The sequence below is a fragment of the Crassostrea angulata genome, chromosome 6, assembly GCF_025612915.1.
Source record: "Crassostrea angulata isolate pt1a10 chromosome 6, ASM2561291v2, whole genome shotgun sequence".
In the NCBI taxonomy this organism is placed as follows: Eukaryota; Metazoa; Mollusca; class Bivalvia; order Ostreida; family Ostreidae; genus Magallana; species Magallana angulata.
This window is the reverse complement of record NC_069116.1, coordinates 60,611,809-60,631,592: the sequence shown is the minus strand read 5'-3', so window position 1 is coordinate 60,631,592 and position 19,784 is coordinate 60,611,809. Positions and strand designations below refer to the sequence as shown.

Genomic DNA, 19,784 nt, shown 5'->3' with positions numbered 1-19,784 from the left:
ATCGTTTAAAAGCGTGCATAAAATTTGATATAAAATCGGACCAAGCAGCTTTAAATTTATAAAATAAATCACTCCTTTTCTAAACATGCTGTTATTTCGCGATCTGCTAATGTGCTTGGTTTGCGCATGTGCGATATCATAACAATACAACAAAAGTGAACGTTCTACTATGATCAATGATTTTTTAAAATATGTGTACCTAAATTTCAGTCTGTTATGTCTGTCATTGGATATCCCCTACCAGTGCAATGGTTGTCATAATATTTTTGTTCAAAGAGCGTTTATTCATATCTCTCCGTCCAAAGTAAATGAAATATCTGAATGTGGTGAAGCATGAATATTGCTATCGGCCTTAAATAGTTGGTGTGAAGCGATGAACAGAACTTTGTAAATTTACAATTAATATGGCGGTAACCGGAAACAAGTATATATTCCTTTTGAGGGAATGATCGGCATGCAATATACCATTGACCAGCTCTCTAAATATAATACAAAACATTCCGTACATGTTTTAAACATGATAAGTAGTATTTATCCCACCGTTTTGTCGATTTCAGATAGTATTTGATGAATAGGCTTTACTCCTAATTGTAAAATCAAATGCAAATTGTACTTCCGGTTGATACTCAAACGCATGTATAGACTATCATGCTTTTTGTCATTACAACATGCAATCAAAATTTTACATGAAGCTGTCACTGCATAATGAATAAAGAAGTGTAAGGCGCAATGCGTGCGCCAATAGCTAAAAAGTGCCTCATATGGAAACAAATGTGATCGGCCGATGCCTATCACAAAAAAGGAAATAAATGATTTATGATTTATGACTGTCTACATTAAGACTACAACTATTTCATTATTCTAGGTCATGGACCAAGAGAATCGTACGTAAAGAATTGACGCATGCACAACATATTGCAATCTAATTTAAATTAGATATTCGATCCGCTTCAAAACGATCTACTTTGGAATCATTTTTATTCATGGGGGTCAATGTTTGTGGATATCCCTGATTTTTCTAGTTCGGGGAGGGTATAACGTCATTTCCTTAGTACCAAGTTCGGGATAATTTAAACATATTAAACAAATATGCTTGAACTAGTTTTAATTAGATTGAGCACATTTGGAGCGGCCGAACTTGCTTTGAATTAAATTTATTCGTTATTTAGTGTACCTTTGACTTTGATCATAATATACAAGTGTAGTTTGTAAATGAAAAGTCAAAAAGAATAATATTGATAAAAATGCTTTTATTGATGTTTTACAAGAAAAATTTTCTGTAATCTACCCCAGCACACCCCCAAACAATGGTGTATTAATACTTCTTGTATACTTTTTATAAACTAACTCACCATTGTTTTAGAATATATCACGTAAAATTAGGTGATGGTCCCTTACATGTTGAGATAATAGAAAACGTAGAAATAAAATATTGTTAATAAACTGTTTATTATTTTCTTACTTTTCTTCATCATTTTATCTAAAACTCATGGTATTCCATGATTTTTAATGTAAATAGTTTATTCTGAGATAATCAGATAACCTCTGTTCAATATATTTTCACGTATTCAAGAAACCAAAACTACATGTGTGTAAGAACTACACAAAACAAATGCTCATAGTAAGGAGGTGTGGAACACCTGATGATAATGATGTAGATAAAACTGTTTTAAATTATAGACATTATACAATAATTAAAATAATTTCACCAGTATATAATTTTCAAATTCTGCGATGTTTGACCAGGAAATAGCTCAACCATATTTTTGTTTTCGAATTGTGAAAATTATAAAATGTTTTGCGGGATTCTTAATTAATGCTCGAACTTGTTGCGCCACACTGTCAGGTAACTATTATGAAAAAAATATATCTATAAAATCATACTTGATTTTATTGTTTATTTCGATAGGAAGTATGTCACAAAATGAAAATGTTCCGAACCCACTTAATATAAGGTCAACAAACTAGCTGACAGCAGAAAATATATTCCTTGACAGAGAAACATTTATGATCTCGTTAAGTCTTTTATCTGGGAGAAGCGAACAGCTTAATACCAGTCTTTGTTTTCATGACCGCCGCCTGCATTCTTTCGATTTGGTGGCTTTTGTCCACAGAAAAGTTGAATCTTAAAAAAAAAACAAAAAGTGCGATTAATCTGAACAGACATACAAAGGAACTGAACTTTCATATACCTTAACAGACTAAACTGTTACCTTCGTAAAAGGGTTGATAGCACGATTTTTTCCTCCGCCATTGCAAACTGCTGCCCGATGCAATTTCTATATTAACATTAAACAAATATATGAATACAGAACTTCCAAGGGATAAAGATCTGTGTTTCCATTCCTTTTTTTTTCGTTATTTTAGTAAATTGAGTTCGTATTCATAAGCACATCAAACTTGTAAGTAATTTCCTTCCACATGAATACAAGTTGTCCTCGTTGAAATATTAAATATAAAAGTGCTCTTTGCATGATATTTTTTAAATTGTACATTCATGGATCAAAGGATTTATGAAAGTGTATATTATTTCAAACAACCCAGTAAAACGGTAGTTTTTTTTTTCATTTTAATTTTAAATCTTTTAAACAATTCGTTAAACATAAAATATAAGACAAAGATATTATGTATTGCAATTCGTTATACATAATATATATATGATGCAGAGCTTTTTTACTCTTTTTAAACAAGGATTTGTTAATAATTTTGACTTAATTTTGAGACTTAAAAAAAACTTCACAGAATTTGAGGTTTCGCTATAATTTTATGTACTAAGTACGATTGTAGCTGTCTTAGATAATTAGATATTGCATGTTTATATAGAGGATGTCTGTTTTTAAGGATTATCTAAAGATCTTTTACCTTGGTCCTGCAGAGAATGGACAATATGCAAAAGGGTCCATCTTTCGGATATTTTCCTTGGTGAATCTATCGGGTCTGAAATCCATATGGTTCTGTCCCCACACGGCTGGATTGTGGTGGAGACAATAAATAGAAATCGCAACACAGCTTCCGGCTGGTATCACGTGGTTATCTATAGTGATGGGAGCTTGGTTCTCTCTCAAAATAGAAGGTACAGGTGAGTGGAGACGCATTCCTTCTTTGATGCATTGTGTGAGATACTCCAATCTCCCAAGGTCGTTCCTTTATTTAAAATAATAAAATGTTTGAGCAATTTGAGTCAGTTTTAAAGGCAAAATGGAAATCCATTTCATGTTTTTGCCCCCTCTTTTTTTCGTCGTAAATCATTCTGTTTTTAAAGCTTGAATAGTGACATGATATTGATGATGCATGACGCTCGTTACTTAATTACGCGAATTAATATTTCATTCATTTATAATTATGAAAACTACGAATTTTTTATCAAAAAGTCTAAACAACCTTTTAGAATGGCTTTTTAAACACAAAATTTCGTGTTAATATCATAATATCAAAGTGTTCAATTAAATATCTGTTAATATCGTCCTTGACTTTTCTACCCTTTTCTTACTGACCATACCATTCAAGCTCTCCAGACTCTGTTTCACTGACCACTCTGTCGATTTCCTCCTGACATTTCATCTGATGTTCAGGGTGTTCAGCCAATGAGTACAATATCCACGAGATGGCGCTTGCTGTAGTATCATGACCTATTTTTGCAAAAAAAAAATTTGAATACGTCACGAAAGTGTAGTTATTCATAAGAACAACCATCTCGTACTAACCTGCAAATAGAAAGGTGTCCACCTCACTGCGAATATCCTCCATAGACATTCCTTGCCCATCCTCATCTTTGGCTGTTAAAATAATGTCTAGGAAGTCCAGGTATTTCCGATTAGAAATGTCCTCATTTTTCTAAATAAAAACATCACGAAAACAATCGCATACTGAAACCATGATAAACTTAAAATTGATTTACTTTGAAATTAGTTCTTTATTATATCATAATGGGTACAACAAACAAACCAGAAGGGCTTTTCTTTGTCTTATGACATCCTCTGCTATTTTGTGAACATAATCACAATCACATTTGAATTGTTTTCCTTTTTCTGTCTTAAAATAAATAGAGTCTGGATACAGCCAGGGACTTCTACACGTGGAAGAAAACAAAAATAATTTGGTAAGTCAATTAACAGTTAACCGACAATTTAAAATTACGCTTGTAAAAGTAAATGCTGTTGACTGATTAGCCTCTTGCTTATTGAATAAATGCACAATTCACTAAATAAACAGGAATTTTGCTCTTACGCATTCCTTCGCATCCATTCTTTGGTCAGGCTGTACACTGTTTTACTGTACTGATTGTCTGCACTACAACAATGATGATACATTATTGATATTTTTTAATGCTTACTTAATCTATACCTTTTAATCAGCATAATTTGATACATTCGTCATAATCTAGATAAATCCTATCTTAAAATATCTTCCATTGCCAATTGATAGATTCGCTATACATGTATTGTCAGAGAACAACAAATAGGACATTTTACTCCTTTGTTCTTAAAACTCTTTTTGAAATATCCCTAACCCTAAATTCTGGCAGTCTGCCTGATGAGAGAAAGCACACTGTAGAATGATGTCCAGTGTACAGGCACTGACCAATCCAAACACCTCGACACTCTCCTTCTTGTCCGCAAACGTTTGGATGTTTTGCTAGAAGAATTCAAAACCATTAAAGATTTAAAACAATATTAAAATCTAAAATTACCATAGTAAAAGATTTTTTGTGGCAAAATAGTTGGATAAAAATTTTTGCTTTCATAGATTATAAACCGTATTAAAGTAACATACCACTAGATGATCGGTACAGCTTTTGTAGACTTTTACGTAAGGTTTCAAGATGTCAAAATGAAAAGCGGGAGAAAGTAAACGTCTGGAGCGCTTCCATCTGGCGCCCCCAGCAATTACAAGCCCTTCCCCTAACCACGGTATAGCATGGCTGTAAATCTGTCCGTATCCAATCGGTTTTGGGTCTGTAAAAAAGTCGGTTACTCTGCTTTGTGTTTCAGGTCTGCTCGAGTACGATTTTAACATGTTTTTGTTCATATAGATATGCACGTCATACTACAAAGTGGCACTCGAGCAAGCCTGCGTTCGATGTTTCCCAGTTGAAAAACTATCGGAAAGCACTTATATTTTGCAAAACATCAGTTTATCAAAATAAGACAATCTTCATTTTCTACATTATTACGGCACTGTGGTGATAACTTTTTGAATATGATTTCAACAATCTTCCACCTTATTGTAAAAGATCTTTATAAAACTTAACTTTTGGGGGCGAAAAATGCACAATACTGCAGTATAATAGTCCTTTGTTAAATGAAGCAAGATTTTTAGTTAAATGGTGCTTTGTCACAGACCGTCCAGACCCGCAACGCAAAATCGGATGAATGAGACAAAAAATACGCATAAAAAATATCTTCCCTTATGAAATCATCCGTAAAGTGAAGCGTGCGGACATCTGGCGTCCGGATATATGAAACGCCACTGCATATAGAGGTAACTAAACGTCATGTATGTTATGTTGTTTTGAAAACATTGTATAAGAATTCTGGAATTATAAATTTAGCTTTTAATATTAAAGATAATCACAATGAATGCATATTGAAATGCAGTATAGTCTCTCTCTCTGTCTCTCTCTGTCTCTCTCTCTCTCTCTCTCTCTCTCTCTCTCATTACCTGCCGTTCTCAGTATTTGTTTGACACTATCGGGATGATTCAGCATAACCCTTACAGTTGCAGGTCCTATCCATGTCAGAAACATTTTCGGGTATTTCTCTGTCCATTCCACCAATTTATCCATGTAATGCTTACCGAGGTAGCCTTGTACCTTGTACTGAAACACGTCATCAAACATTTACTTAGAAATAAAAAGTTCGTGTGATATTTTTTAATTTGATTTTTATCGAAACATTTTGTTATATAGTTGAACTTGACAGCTTATCATTTTCAAATAATTCCACTATACTCTGTGTAAAGATATCAGCGGCACATTTTTTCTTCTTAAATTATTCGATTTATATAAATACCTCAGAGTTCAAACGATGTACACTCAATAGTATGAAACAATCCCTATATTTCTTGTTTGAAACATTCCTGATAGCTTGTCGGGTTTCAATACACGTTAAGATTAAAACGTCTACGGGGATTTTGCATGGAAAAGTATATAAAAGTTAATCGGATGATAACTTTAAACAATTATGCGAGGTATTCCGAATACTTTCCGAAAGAAGAAAAGATTTCAACATTTACTTTTATAAATCTCTGTTAGCTCCTGTACATGTGAATTAATGAAATATTTCATGGAAGATATGTAGGATATTTTGTATTTCATCGATTTCAATTGAATTTTTGTCACAGATATGTGTATTTTACTGAAAATTGTCCAAATGTACAGCATTGATATCCTATTACGACGGTCCGACCACAAGTATCTCGACTGATATAGATTATAATTCAAGTCTACTGTATATCTCGGTGGTCGTCATATGAACAATACAGATCATATATAAATTAAAGTTAAACCTTTTCAACCCAAATCTATAATTATTACCTCACAGCACTTAAGTTGAATATTTTTGAATGAAACTGCCAGTGTCAAGATGCAAATTTTTAGATATATATAGAGTGAAATGTCTCATTTTTTTCATTATGTAGGGAGCCAGGTTTTTAATCTAAATTTCAAAAGTATATTTGACTTAAAGTTCATTTAATTAAATGTTAGTGAATTGAAAGATAATGTTTCCTTCTTTCTTACAACTGTACAATTTGGTATAGAAAACGTAATCAAAGTTAAAATCAAACAAGTACTATTTTTGGTAAAACACTGGCATAGAAAAATAATTCAGGTTTATGTTATACAAAATTATTGTAGATTTATCAACTTGATTAGCTATTTTTAAACAATAACAACAATGCCACTTTTTATTCATCTAATGTGAACTAATTATTAAAAAAAAATTGATTTTAGATGCAAAATCAATTTTGCACCAGAATTATCTTTTACCCTTAGTTTATTTTTTTTGTAAAGTTGTGGTCAGATCAGATATTAAACGTTAAGGAGATGAGAAATCTCAGACAAAATCATTTACCGATGGAGTGTACATGTTAAAGTGTACAAAATTCAGACTCGATCTTCTATATATTTCAGATAATGTAAAGAGAAATTGAAATTTGTGAAATTTTCTATATTTGTAGATCTAGAATTTAGTATAATTATCTTTTTAAAAACCTCAAATGGTCTGATATGATCACAGAGATATAATCTAGTTGTCAATTGCAATAGGCATGCAGTTCTTATATTGTTCCATAATGGCTGTTAAAAATAGATGTTATTATGTATAGAATATTTATAAGACTTTTAGTATTAATTCTTTAAAAAAAAGAGGAAACAAACATTTTTTGTGCAACTGGCGTAAATGGTGGGTGGGTAAATATATATATTTAAAAACATAAAGCTCCTAGAACGCTGTCCAGGAATGCTTTGACTAAGCTCCCATGATCTTGACAACAATGGCCGACAAACCGTGCGTCAAAAACTGCGAAGTGATGTAATCGTGTAAATAGGTACGACTGTGCTAAACAAGCTTATTGTAATTATTTTGGACAATTATATTGTACATTGTTCCTCGGTTCATCACAGTACTGTGAAGCTAAACATAAAAGCGGCACTAACAATTCTTCTCATAAATAATCTGCAAATAATGTTCCGACATTGTGTAAGAGATATGACTTGCGTAATAACCCACCTGTAGATGTAAACAACATTAATGGCTGTCACCATGAAGCACACTTACATGTGGTAGGTGTCCCAGCAGCCAGTGTTTGTCGTATATAGACTCCGGAAATCCCCAGAAAGTGTACTTAACTTTAATAGTCTTTACAATTAAATGTGTAAAGGCAACAACTATTATGGCTAGAATCGAAGCAACAAGCATCCCTGCCATGTTTGAGACCCAGTTTACATTTGACCTCGGTTCAAAAATGTCTTCAATAAATATCAAACTACACTCTGCTTGGCAGGTTCTTCATGGTACAGTGCGTATGTGTGTTTTGTGGAATGTTATCCAATAAAAAGTTACAGGCTAAAATCGTTTGACTTTTAGAGCAAACTAAGTGTTATAAACTCTGAATCACTACATTTTAATGTCAATATGTAAAAAACATTATCTATATTTTGTTCATATCGGAGAAAAATAACCAGATGCCTGCACCAAACAGCTTCAGGTACAAAGTTTAAAAAACACCCTAAAACAATCTTAAAGGGGCATGGTCACGGTTTTAGTCAAAAATTGTTTTTCTTATTTTAATATTTACAATGAATCATAAAGGTATTTTTATTAGGCAACCAAAATTTGATTGTCATTTGTTGAGTTATAAGCGAGTAACATAGCTTGAAATTCTTCGCTTTGTAAACAAAGCGTTTGTATTCATTTTGAACGTTGAAATAAAAATTTCAGTTTTAAACCTAAAACGAATGTTTTAAACGTTAGAAACTGTTTATCTATGCTTAAAATAAATAAAAAGATCGACAAATAAGCTGGAAAAAGATTTTTTACTGGTATATTGAACCTATGTAAACAAAAACATGGCACGAGCCTTGTTTACATGACAAAGAATTGTGAGCCCTGTATCTTGCTTATAACTCTACGATCGACTCTAAAATTGTATTGGATCATTAGAAATGCATTTCAAAAGCATTGTATATAATAATAACATAAAACTAGACTCTTGTTGCTATAGCAACAAAAAGGTCTTCCGTTCCTCATGTAGCAATCTGCAAATAAAAATCCATTTCTCTTTTTTTTTTTAAATTGATACAATATAAACTGTAAAAAAAATTCTTAGAAATTATTTGTATAGTTAAACAAAACAAAAAGACTAAATGTCAATTTTTGAGTACTTTCCGTGACGACCGGAAGTTACGCCGGATCATTTAGAACATAGTAAACATATCTTTATACATTGTTTTGTCTTTCCTCAAAGATTGGATGTTCAAGTTTTTTTTCTTACAATATCTCGTTGATAAAAGGATTTTGTCTCAGGACCGGAAACGGACAACCGGATGTAATTAAAGAAATTAAAAGTAGACAGTTTAGTACGTTTACCTTCGGTACGTTACTGTTCATCACACTGAGTAAAATGTTAAAAAAAAAGTATTCTGCTTGAACGCTCCAAGTGAGAGCCGGAAGTGACGTAAGACCAAATGAAACTCGTCAAAAACATGTTCAATCACATGTCCATTATCAATATAAATCTTGTTTCTTGATCTCTCACAGTTGTTGAGATCTTGTGGGTACTTTGTTTTAAAAAAGAAGGCTACCTGGGATATTTGAGATGTCTCACCGGAAGTAGAACTTTTTGGGGTTTTTTTACCATGTGTTAATGACCTTTTGAATTTCTATAGCTAGAATGTTACTTCCATGCTATATAACCAAAATACTTTTTAAATATCAAAATTGGGTGTACTTCCTGTGACGACCGGAAGTTACGCCGGATAAAACAAAATAATGTAAACACATGTACATACATAGATCTATCATCCCACAAAGTTTAGCTGTTCTAGTTGTTACTGTTTTTGAGATCTTGTCGAAATAAGGTTTTTTGTCTGGGGAAAGGAAACGGACAAACGGAAGTACTCAATGTAAATTGTATTAAATATTTCTTGTATACTCGCCTTTTGTACATTTTTGTTCATTCAACCTACTCAAAATATAAAAAAAACCCAGTTAAACTGATGAACAGCTCGATTTGTTTGATGTGGACCGGAAGTGACGGAAGACAAAATGAAACCGGTTAAACACATTTTCAATCAAATGTCTATCATCCATTAAAGTTTCGTGTCTTGATCACTTACAGTTTCTAAGATCTCGCGGGTACAAAATGAGTTAAAAAAAAGCTTCCTGAGATAATTGAGATTTTGTTGATTTGACTTTGCATAGATAACATTTGCATAGATTAATACTTATATATTTATTCTATGGAAAAGTACGGAAGCCCATTGGTGCCACGTAGGAAAAATATTTTATCTGGCGGACGCCACTAATTATTTGGCGGCCGCCTGATAAAACCTGGCTTCCTGATGCGCGCGCATGTTTTAATGGGAGCTCTTTAGGGAGTTGTGGATACACTCTAATTTATCACTTCTAATTCAAACTCATAATTTTAGGAACATAATGGAGGAAAACAATTACAAATTCAAACTTTCAAGACCCCGCCTTTCAGTACTCTCAGTACTTTGATTTACCCAGAGAGACTGTGGCCGATCGCGGTCTTTTTATTGTACTGCCTTTCATGTGATTTGGAATAAGAGTTTAACAACACAGTCATAGATGGATCTGCTCTCGTGATAATATTGCCTGTACTAGCTGTCTTGGTCAATAAAGCTGACCTGCGTTGGTTTTTTATACCAAAATTAAAACATACAGAAGGCAGTGCGCTCCTTTACTTATGTACATGTTTACATACAATTCCTCTCAAGTTAAAGTTTTTTAATGTTAAGATTTCCTGAACGGGTGTTTAGTTCAGTTTTAAAAGTTCAGAATCAACTCTTAAATACCATGTTTTACAACAAACATGTATAATACAAGGCACAAAGTAATATAAAAATCATTCTAGATTCTAACAAAGTCTTCTGTACATTCAACTCAACCAGTTTTTCAAAACCCTAAGCTCTGCAATTGATAGTTAATGTCAAGTTTCAGAAATAATTAATAAAAGTGATAAATTAGAGTGTATCCACAACTCCCTAAAGAGCTCCCATTAAAATATGCGCGCGCATCAGGAAGCCAGGTTTTATCAGGCGGCCGCCAAATAAATAGTGGCGGCCGCCAGAATATTAAGTGGCGGTCGCCAAATAATTATCTGGCGGCAGCCAGATAATAAGTGGCGGCCGCCAAATAATTATCTGGCGGCCGCCAGATAAAATATTTTTCTTAGTGGCACCAACGGGCTTCCGTAGAAAAGGAATTGAATATGTAAAAATAATATTTTTTGAAGTGCTTCCGTTGACAACCGTAAGTTACGACGAACAAAACAAAATAGTTAAAACACATCTACAGCTAAAGGTATATCATCCCACAAAGTTTGGATGTTCAAGTATTTACCATTGTTGAGATCTGGAGGTGACAAGCTTTTCGTCGCGGGACAGGAAACGGACGAACGGAAGTGAATTTAGAAAAACTTAAATCAAACACTTCTAGATCTTTTTAATTTCAATCATCACTAAAAATTCTATGAAAATCTATCAAGACATATCTGAGATATTCACGATACAAAAAGGGAAAAAAATAATAAGAAGAAAGAAAGAAAAAACCTAACAATCACTATAAGGTCTTCCGTTGGTAACGGAAGACCTTAAATAGAATTTGACCAAAATTGTGACCATGCCCCTTTAACATCATCTCGCATCCTTGGTTGGAGTTAAGCTCATAAACTATACAATTTTAGTTTGCTTCGATTATTTTATCACTAGACGAAAAAGGGAATCTATGCGTAGGACAATATATAATATATGAATATATATAAATATATATTTAATTGGAGATGGACAGGGTATCCACTTTGGGATCTTTGGTTGCATTTTACTGTTAAAAATGCATAAAAATCAATTGCAAGCCATATCTTCATCTCTTTTTACAATTCCGTTGAATTTACTGATAACCGGGGTTATGTTCGGGTTCCTAGGATTATGGGTAGTAACGAGTGGTAATATTTTTGTTTCCATGTTGTTCCGTAAAATTGGATTAATAAGATCATGTCTTTCTGTTTTATTCACCTTTCTGGTGCCGTCATTATTTAAATTGATAAATAGTTTTGGTCAGTCAAGAATATCTTCATCATTTTGAAACGATGATTTTTTTGGTTTCCTCATTGCTGACTATGGTACATATTTTCCTGACTAGGTTGTAAGGAATGCGCTTTTTTATTTGTCGTAGATGGGATGAACCAAAACATAAATACTGGCGAGTATCTGTAGTCTTGTAGAATATAACTATAGAATTTTTATCGTTTTCCTTCTTGACTAGAACATCTAAAAACGGAATTTCAGTGGAACATTTCCCTAATGTTAATTTGATATCTGGCTCCATATCATTAAGAATATTATTCAACATTTGTAAATGAGTCTCCTTTATTCCATATAATAAAACAATCATCTAAATATATTTCCATTTATTCGTACGATTCTGGCTATTTTCTTCACCAAATTCTTTATTTGTCTTTATATTCAGCGTTTCGTGTAAAAATTTTAAGCTTTAGGCAGCGTTGGGCTGTACTTTTAATTGGATGAAAGTATTTCCTATTAAACGTAAATACAATATTCTTTTTTTTTTTAAATCCTTCGTAAATCTGTTATCCATTTCCGTTTTGCAATTTTCACTTTTAAAAAATTTAAAAGTTTTCAGGCCTGGTGACTTGCTAGTTCATCATAAGTGTTTACTTGATTCGATAGATGTTGAAAGATATATCTAAGTCATCCCTGATGAAACTTTGTAAATTTTGACATAGTGGTCACACGATAATATGCAGTAAGTTGCTAAGACGTCAGGGATGCTGCAGATCCTCCAACAGTAGAACAGAATGTTAAATCAATGTATTTAGAATTCTGTTTTTGTATAGCTTCTTTGATTGTTTTTGATTCCTTTTCGTATGATTGCTTTCTCCTGGTTTTCAGATATTTCAGTATAGAACTCTTCATTGATTTTGCTGAGAATATTGCGTACCATAACTACGACTGCTCCGCCTTTATCCGCTTATGGTTTTATGGCATTTGTTTCGTCTTTAGACAGGATTTGTATATACATTTTGTACTATCCAGTGTGTAGCTCTCGAGCGTTTTTTGAACAGTTTCTGGAGTGTTTTCCCGTTCTTTTGTTTAGGTTGATCGCAAGATTTGGTTTTTTTTTTTACTTAATCTATTTGAGTATTTTAAATGTCTTCATCGTATTATTGATGTACTAGTATTCGGTCAGGTGTTTGTGAGTGTATTCGTTGATGTATGTTTCACATTTTTTTTATCACAGTGGGGTTTGTGTGTATTTCAATCCTTTGGATAGAAATTTTATTTAATTATTTTGTTTAATTGCTTGGTAGACAAATTGATAACATTTGCATCCACGCATTTTTTCGTTGTCGCTGTCTTTGTTACTGGAAACTTTGTCCGTGTCCTCGTTGGCCTCCACCTTAAAGGGGCATGGTCACGATTTTGGTCAAATTCTCTTTTTCTGTTTTAATATTTACAATGCTTTAGGAATGCATTTCTAATGATCAAATGAAATTTGAGAGTCATACGTAGAGTTATCAGCAAGATACAATGCTGACAATTCTTTGTCATGCAAACAAGGCTCGTGTTCATAGATGATATCATAAACAGAACAAAGCAACATTTGATTGAGACTTAAACCAATAAATAACATATGTAAACCATAACAAAGCTCGAGCTTTGTATTCAAAACAAAGATTTTCAAACTCTGTATTTTGCTTATAAAACAATATTTGACTTTCAAATTTTGTTAAAGCATTAAAAGTACCCCTATCAACCATTCTAAACATAAAAATTGGGAAAATAACATTTTTAAATTTGGGCTCAAATCGTGACCAAGTCCCTTTAATTGTATTTTATTTCTCTGCCAAGGTTGTAGCGTTTCCCCATTATGTATTCCCTGATAAATAGTTTGGCCTTACATGTCTGTTATTGTTGCTGCTGCTGTTGTTCAATAAGTACCCAGAAGTCTTCCTTTGTTTACTCTTTCATAACCCGTATATTGTGGTACGTTGTGTTGTGCTCTGTTATACTTGTTATATGTATTCCCTTGTGGTCTCAATGTCAAAGCTGACACGAATTCATGAATACGTATTATTTCCCTTTTATCTCCGACTACTGCCATATTAGTTTCTTTTGTTCTGCTCATCGCTACACACTCCCTATATAAGGCCGATAGCACTATTAATGCTTTACCGCATTCGTGTATTTTATTCACCCGAGCACTTTACATACAACGAAAAGACTTGTAGAACGCGTATAGAACAAAAATGATATCCACTGCACTGGTAAGGAATATCCAATAAAATATGAAACTAGACAAACTGAAATCCAAGCACACGTATTTCAAAATTCCTCGATAATTGTAGAACGTTTTTCCCGTGTATGTAATAATATCGCACATACGCAAACCACAAACTGTGGCAGATCGAGCAATGTCAATGACCGCATGGATTTTGTGAAAATGGGAAATGGAGAGTTTTTGTAGAAACTGATGGAAACGATGTTACGTTGTTACTTTCTTGGAATTACCATCATTTGTATACTGTGTTTGATGTAGTGCCGCTTGGGTCTTCTGAGAGATGCAGACGTTATGCACTCTGTTTAAACGACACACGTGTTCGATGTGCATGCGAAGTAAGGCATCACTATCTGTGCAAAATAACAAGGAACCATTGGACATTCTTTTAAAGAATAAATATATTTTTTTGTTTTATTGATTGTAGTTTTCTTTATTATTTTTTACAAAAAAGATTATGACAATGTGCAATTCATGCTTAAAGGAGTCTGTGCAACCTGAATGCCTCGATCGGAAAGCAAGCGACCATAACTTTCTTGGCCTGCGGTATATAAACCCCAGAGGCAGTTGAGGAGCGATCGAAACTTATATGGCGACCAAATGATTTTATGCAGCTTTAAAATTTCATAATGTTCCTAACTGGTTTCTGTTGGCGTGGGTGGAATGTTGACAACTTCAGCAACACTAGGTCTATTTCGCGCTAGTCTCTTTGATAAGGTTTCTTAAAGTTTATTCTGATTTTTTTATCTTTCACTATACTGTTGCCGTATTTTATGACACTATCCAACTGCCAAATTTTCTTGTTTCTCCTTCAATCCTGTGGTCGCTTTTCTCTCTTCCCACAATCTGTTTTCCACATGTTTTACATCATATCAAGTTTTCTACCGTTTCTTAAGTTCGTTGCTCATTTGCTCATCAATCTTAATTCCCTTATTTTGCCTATTTTAGGAACTTTTGCGCAAATGTTTTGTTTCTCCCTTCATTCGCTGTACGGTCATGTTTGCTCGGATATTTTTTTTCTTCATCTGATTTTTGGATATTCTTCGTACTTAAAATCATTCGGGTTTTGTTAAGTCGTACCGGGAATAATTCGATTTTTTTTTATCTTGTTATTTAAGTTACTCTTGTTGTTGGTTTAAGAGCTCTGCTTCTTACCGGAACTTCCAGCTTTACTTCCGACATTAACGGAAGACCTACTCGTTGCTTTGCAACGCGCTTTGCTCTAGTTATTATTTTTTTCCTTACAAAATTTGTGCAGGCGATTTCTCGGAAATGGCGCAGCCGATTTTCGTGAAACTCTCAGATCTAATTGATATTGATCCAAACTAAATATACGTTATAACGAATGTTGGATAGTAAAATTCCACTGCGCGGACAAGGCTTTGCCGAGTCCTAGAACGTGAATATTGGCCCCGAGGTGGAATTTCACTGTCCAGTATGAGTGTGTATTGAATGATTATTTTTCTTGCATTATTTTACAAATAAATACAATCTTCCACTGGGTCGCATGCTGACTGACGTTTTTCATACTAATTGTTAGACCATAATCCGTTTTTCCCCCGATTACGACAAAGAGCACACGGCGGGTGTGACCGGAGGATGGTCACTCCTCCATGGCACCTGATCCTACCTCTATCTTTTTAGAGGTTCTTGTTGCTCTGCTTTGAATTTGTATTTCGTTTATTTAATTTTGAGATGTTTAACAGTTTGTTATTGTCATTTTTTTCATACAAAACGATGTCTGGCGACTTTCTCTTTTGACATTCAAATATTTACATTCGGTTTATCCCTCTGCGCGCTATAAATAGTGCAAGTAAAGAGGAGAGCATACGACATGTTTTTCAATGAACAAATGATTAAGTGTAGTCAGTTTAGCAAAATAATGACTATTAGATTTGCACATTTCGTCATTTAATCATTTCCTTACAGCATACGACGCTTGTGTACATACCATAGCAGCGTAGTTATACACGGTGTAAGATAGAAAAGTCCCACTCTGCTGTATCACACTGGACAGACGATCTCACGTGATGATGACAGGATAGGCATGTCTTCGCCTAGCCATTTCTGATACTGTTCTGCATCGGAGGCAATGTCCATTTGATTCTAGTACAATTACTTCCTTTTTGCTTTACTCCAATCTGTTTTTATTAATTGCTTGATTGCAATCGCCTCTTTTTTTACAATACAAGTTCATTAATTTCTTGTTGAATATTTTTTGCTTTCCAATTGATAGTAATGTACATATTGTTTCTATATGTACTAACAGATTTTACACATTTCTTCGAAACACAGTCATCACAAACGTTGACCAGATCCAGAAGTAGATCATTGGTCGTATTTATTTTTTTATTTCCTATGGTATCCATTTTGTCCCGAATACTCTCAAGTACACTGTCAATAATATGCCAATACTCTAAACGGAATTTTTAAAAGAAATGAAGATATGAAGATAGCTAACATTTTTTTTTAAATTCAAATTTATTAACAGTAAAAGGCAACAAAATAACCAAAAGAGGATACTCTGTCCATCAAAAAAAAAGTTCTGTTGTAGATCTTGATAATTTTTGTAAAGAATTGTGTCATATTTTATACACTGCTGCATCCTTTTTTATCCCTGTAGCAAAATTTAAACCTCACTAAAGACCCGAGTGGACACCTGAAGTTTAACACCTTCACGACTGAGAGCACCACATACGAAATATCTGGTTAGGCGAAGATCGTCCCGGAGGCATGGTACAACACTCCTACAAGAACTATACAAGTTGCTGTCCTTTAAAAAAGGACTACAATACGTGGACCATTTGCATGTGTTTCCAAGGAAAACGTGAAAGCCTTAAGATTATCAGAGATTCCACCGACTCTAGCCCTCTGCTTTTAACCACTCAATTTGTACGTTGTATTACGTATACATGTATGTATAGCCCTGACTTTTTCTCTTAGAATTTAAAGGATTCTTTCTTCTAAAATAATTATGATCTATCTATGAATGAAGTTTGCATGTATAGTATCAGGCATTTGGTGAATTCTACTATTTTCGCACACATTACGATTCGCACTACTTTGTTAACTATGCAGTGACAGCTTTGTGTAAATTAAAAATTTCATATTCATATGATGCATTTTTCTTGAGATTTAAACTTTTATACAGTGACATAATTATTTAACCATACTTAAATGCTTAAAAAATTTAATCGGGAAGTTCTCTAGCCTCGCCTACTATAAAAGTAAAGTTAAGTTACTTGTGTATTCGGAAAACAACAAAACATTGCAAATTATGTTATTTGATGCATGTTATAGTTTCGGCATAACATTAACTTATTTCAAATACTGATAGTTCATATCACATGCCAATCATTGTTTTAAAAGGAATACTTCGTTTCTGTACTGTTTACCGACAACTTTACAATTACAGCGCCTTTGAACTTATGTGTGCATATGGCACGGAATCCCGATCCCGATTCAGATAAACATGTGCTTGCCTGGTTCCCTGAGCTACCCATTACGCACAGGAACCAGGCTAGCTCATGCGCAGGCTGAATTTTCCCCATAGCATCCGGTTTAACCTCGCTTATATATTTTCTGCATGGACCTCAGGGTCCACGCAAAAAAAGCTTATCGCGAATTCCATCAATGAACTTAATGCTGAACACGACAGATACATGGCATCGGTATTCCACGATATTGATCAAGCTTCTGAGTGTGATGTGCGGTTTTTTTGAAGCTTGTTAAACGTCAGCGACCCAGGAACACAAAATTCTATCCGGAAATCGAAATTGAAGGAAGACTCGTGGATAACCCGGATGAAATTGCAAGCTGTTTTGCTGAGTATTTGAACAAATTTCTAACCCAACCTAAAGCTTAAACTTTGATTCCGAATTTTACAAATCCACAGAAAACACATACGTGTTTATTCAGGAAAACTCAAGACATAAAACCCTACGAAAATTACATGAGGTGAAGTTACCGGTAACGAAATAACCAAGGCTATCAAAGAACTTAAACGCAGGAAGGCACTTGGGCTCGACTGTATCCAGAATGAACATCTCATATATGGAGGACCCCCTACTCTTCACATGCATCTCACACCTCTTTAACGCAATTTTTTATTGCAATGATGAACGCATTAAAGATGATTTGTATACCCTGTAACAGTAAATGTCGTTTTTGGTTTGTGACCAAATGACCTTGAGTCAAAGGTCATGTCACATATTTTTGTCATAACAATATTTGTGTGAAGTATGAACTTCCAGTGATTCTTGATAAGAAAGATATTGGCCAGACACGATTGCACAGACAAACAGGCGGACCAGTTGATTTACAAGTAACTCCCTAATCTTTTTTTTTTGGGGGGGGGGAGGGGGGAGGTGTTCGAATTAAAGTATTACATATGTACCAGATTGAAGTTGTCTTAGTTAAAGTCAAAACTGACTCGTGTAAACAGGGTATAATTAAAATTTCCTACCTTATTAAAATTTTGCAATTTGAATATATTATTTGGACACAAGTGAGAAAAATAGCCTTCGTTTCTATTTAAGCACGTCTTTAGTTGCTTTGGCAACGGAGACGTCATGTAACTTTGCATAATTTGATACCTTAACATTTAATCTTTCAGAATATATATATATATGTTATATTATGTAAAAGTAGCTAGAAAACATAAAAAATTGACCTGAAAATTAGTTGTCAGTTTTTAATAAAAATTCTTAAATCTCTGGTAGTTAAAGGGTTAAGGATAAAAAGAAAAGAATGGATGGACAAATTTCAACAATGTATTAACAAGATAAAGAAGGCCAGAAGAACAGCAAATTATCTATCAGATTTAAATATGATTTTAAATGCATTTACACGTACATCATTTGGTAAACAAAAACATCACGTTTAATATTTAGATCTCAACCTAATTTGAACATTTTTCTTTATTTCTATACAGGGCTCTTCTTTGTCGCGAGGTGCAAAGAGTCTCAAAATGACCACTTCCATCCTGCCCTCTTAATGACACAAAATGCCACGTCGAATACGCTTACCAAAATCTATGTCATGTGACATGCGTGGTACAGACAAGTTAGATATGAAGGTTAAGCGAGTTTACAACAATAAGCAATATCTGTCTCCACTCTGTGCTTCACTTATTGAAACTTCTCAGCAACATACATATCTACAATATACAATTGATGAGGCACTGTCGTAGGAGGCTAGGTCTTATTTCGTTGTCACAGAAAAGAGAGTAGAAGAACTTATTTACTCAAACACAACTCTGCTCTCCTCGTCACCCAGGAAAACCCATAGATAAAAAAACGCAATGGTGTGTGACTAAGAACTATGGAAATATGCAACGTTCGCAACAGTTGCAAAGAAAACAAAAATTCATCATTCTCACAAACCTAACTGTTAATATGGAAATTTTAAAGAAAATTTACAATAACCTCGAGAAGAACGTAGTCTATAAATTGAATTACAAAATTCTAAGAAGACTCATCGAGCACGACATTTCCAAAACTCTAATTTCATTGGCTATCAATATGTATTCAAATACCGGTATAACTTACTACATAAAACGGAACTTCCGTTTTGGCGAACACAAATTGTTTACATGTCGTTCGGACAACTTTTTCTTGAAATGATATCAAAAAATAAATATGCACATGTATGATGGGGAAGGCCCAGTGGACTTTTAATTTTTTTTTTAAAGTTTCAAATGAGCGTATATATTTTTCTTTCTATACAGATAGATTTTCAAAA

The 19,784-nt window shown here is 33.7% G+C and overlaps 1 protein-coding gene across 2 annotated transcripts; it reads right to left on the bottom strand.

Moving 5' to 3' along the window:
- Window positions 1-1,878: 1,878 nt before the first annotated feature.
- Window positions 1,879-8,001, bottom strand: LOC128189426 (cytochrome P450 4B1-like). 2 transcript variants are annotated; one of them, XM_052861032.1, is made up of 11 exons: window positions 7,779-7,984; window positions 5,662-5,818; window positions 4,774-4,955; window positions 4,511-4,635; window positions 4,228-4,290; window positions 3,946-4,069; window positions 3,705-3,834; window positions 3,500-3,629; window positions 2,863-3,144; window positions 2,214-2,279; window positions 1,879-2,125 (listed from the first exon to the last, which is right to left on the bottom strand). In XM_052861032.1, exons 1-11 carry the CDS (start codon window positions 7,926-7,928, stop codon window positions 2,026-2,028), a joined length of 1,509 nt encoding a protein of 502 aa, XP_052716992.1. In that variant the 5' UTR covers window positions 7,929-7,984; the 3' UTR covers window positions 1,879-2,025. The 2 variants fall into 2 exon arrangements, with proteins under 2 accessions (XP_052716992.1, XP_052716993.1); XM_052861033.1 differs by lacking the exon at window positions 2,214-2,279 and having other exon boundaries at window positions 7,779-8,001.
- Window positions 8,002-19,784: the final 11,783 nt, after the last annotated feature.

Bases quoted from the DNA above. Each gene is read 5' to 3' on its own strand.
- LOC128189426 (XM_052861032.1), bottom strand. From the start codon at position 7,928: ATGGCAGGGATGCTTGTTGCTTCGATTCTAGCCATAATAGTTGTTGCC. The intron at 4,636-4,773 runs GTATGTTACTTT...GAATTCTTCTAG, and splicing joins GCTGTACCGATCATCTAGTG to CAAAACATCCAAACGTTTGC. The intron at 3,630-3,704 runs GTTAGTACGAGA...TTGCAAAAATAG, and splicing joins GGACACCTTTCTATTTGCAG to GTCATGATACTACAGCAAGC.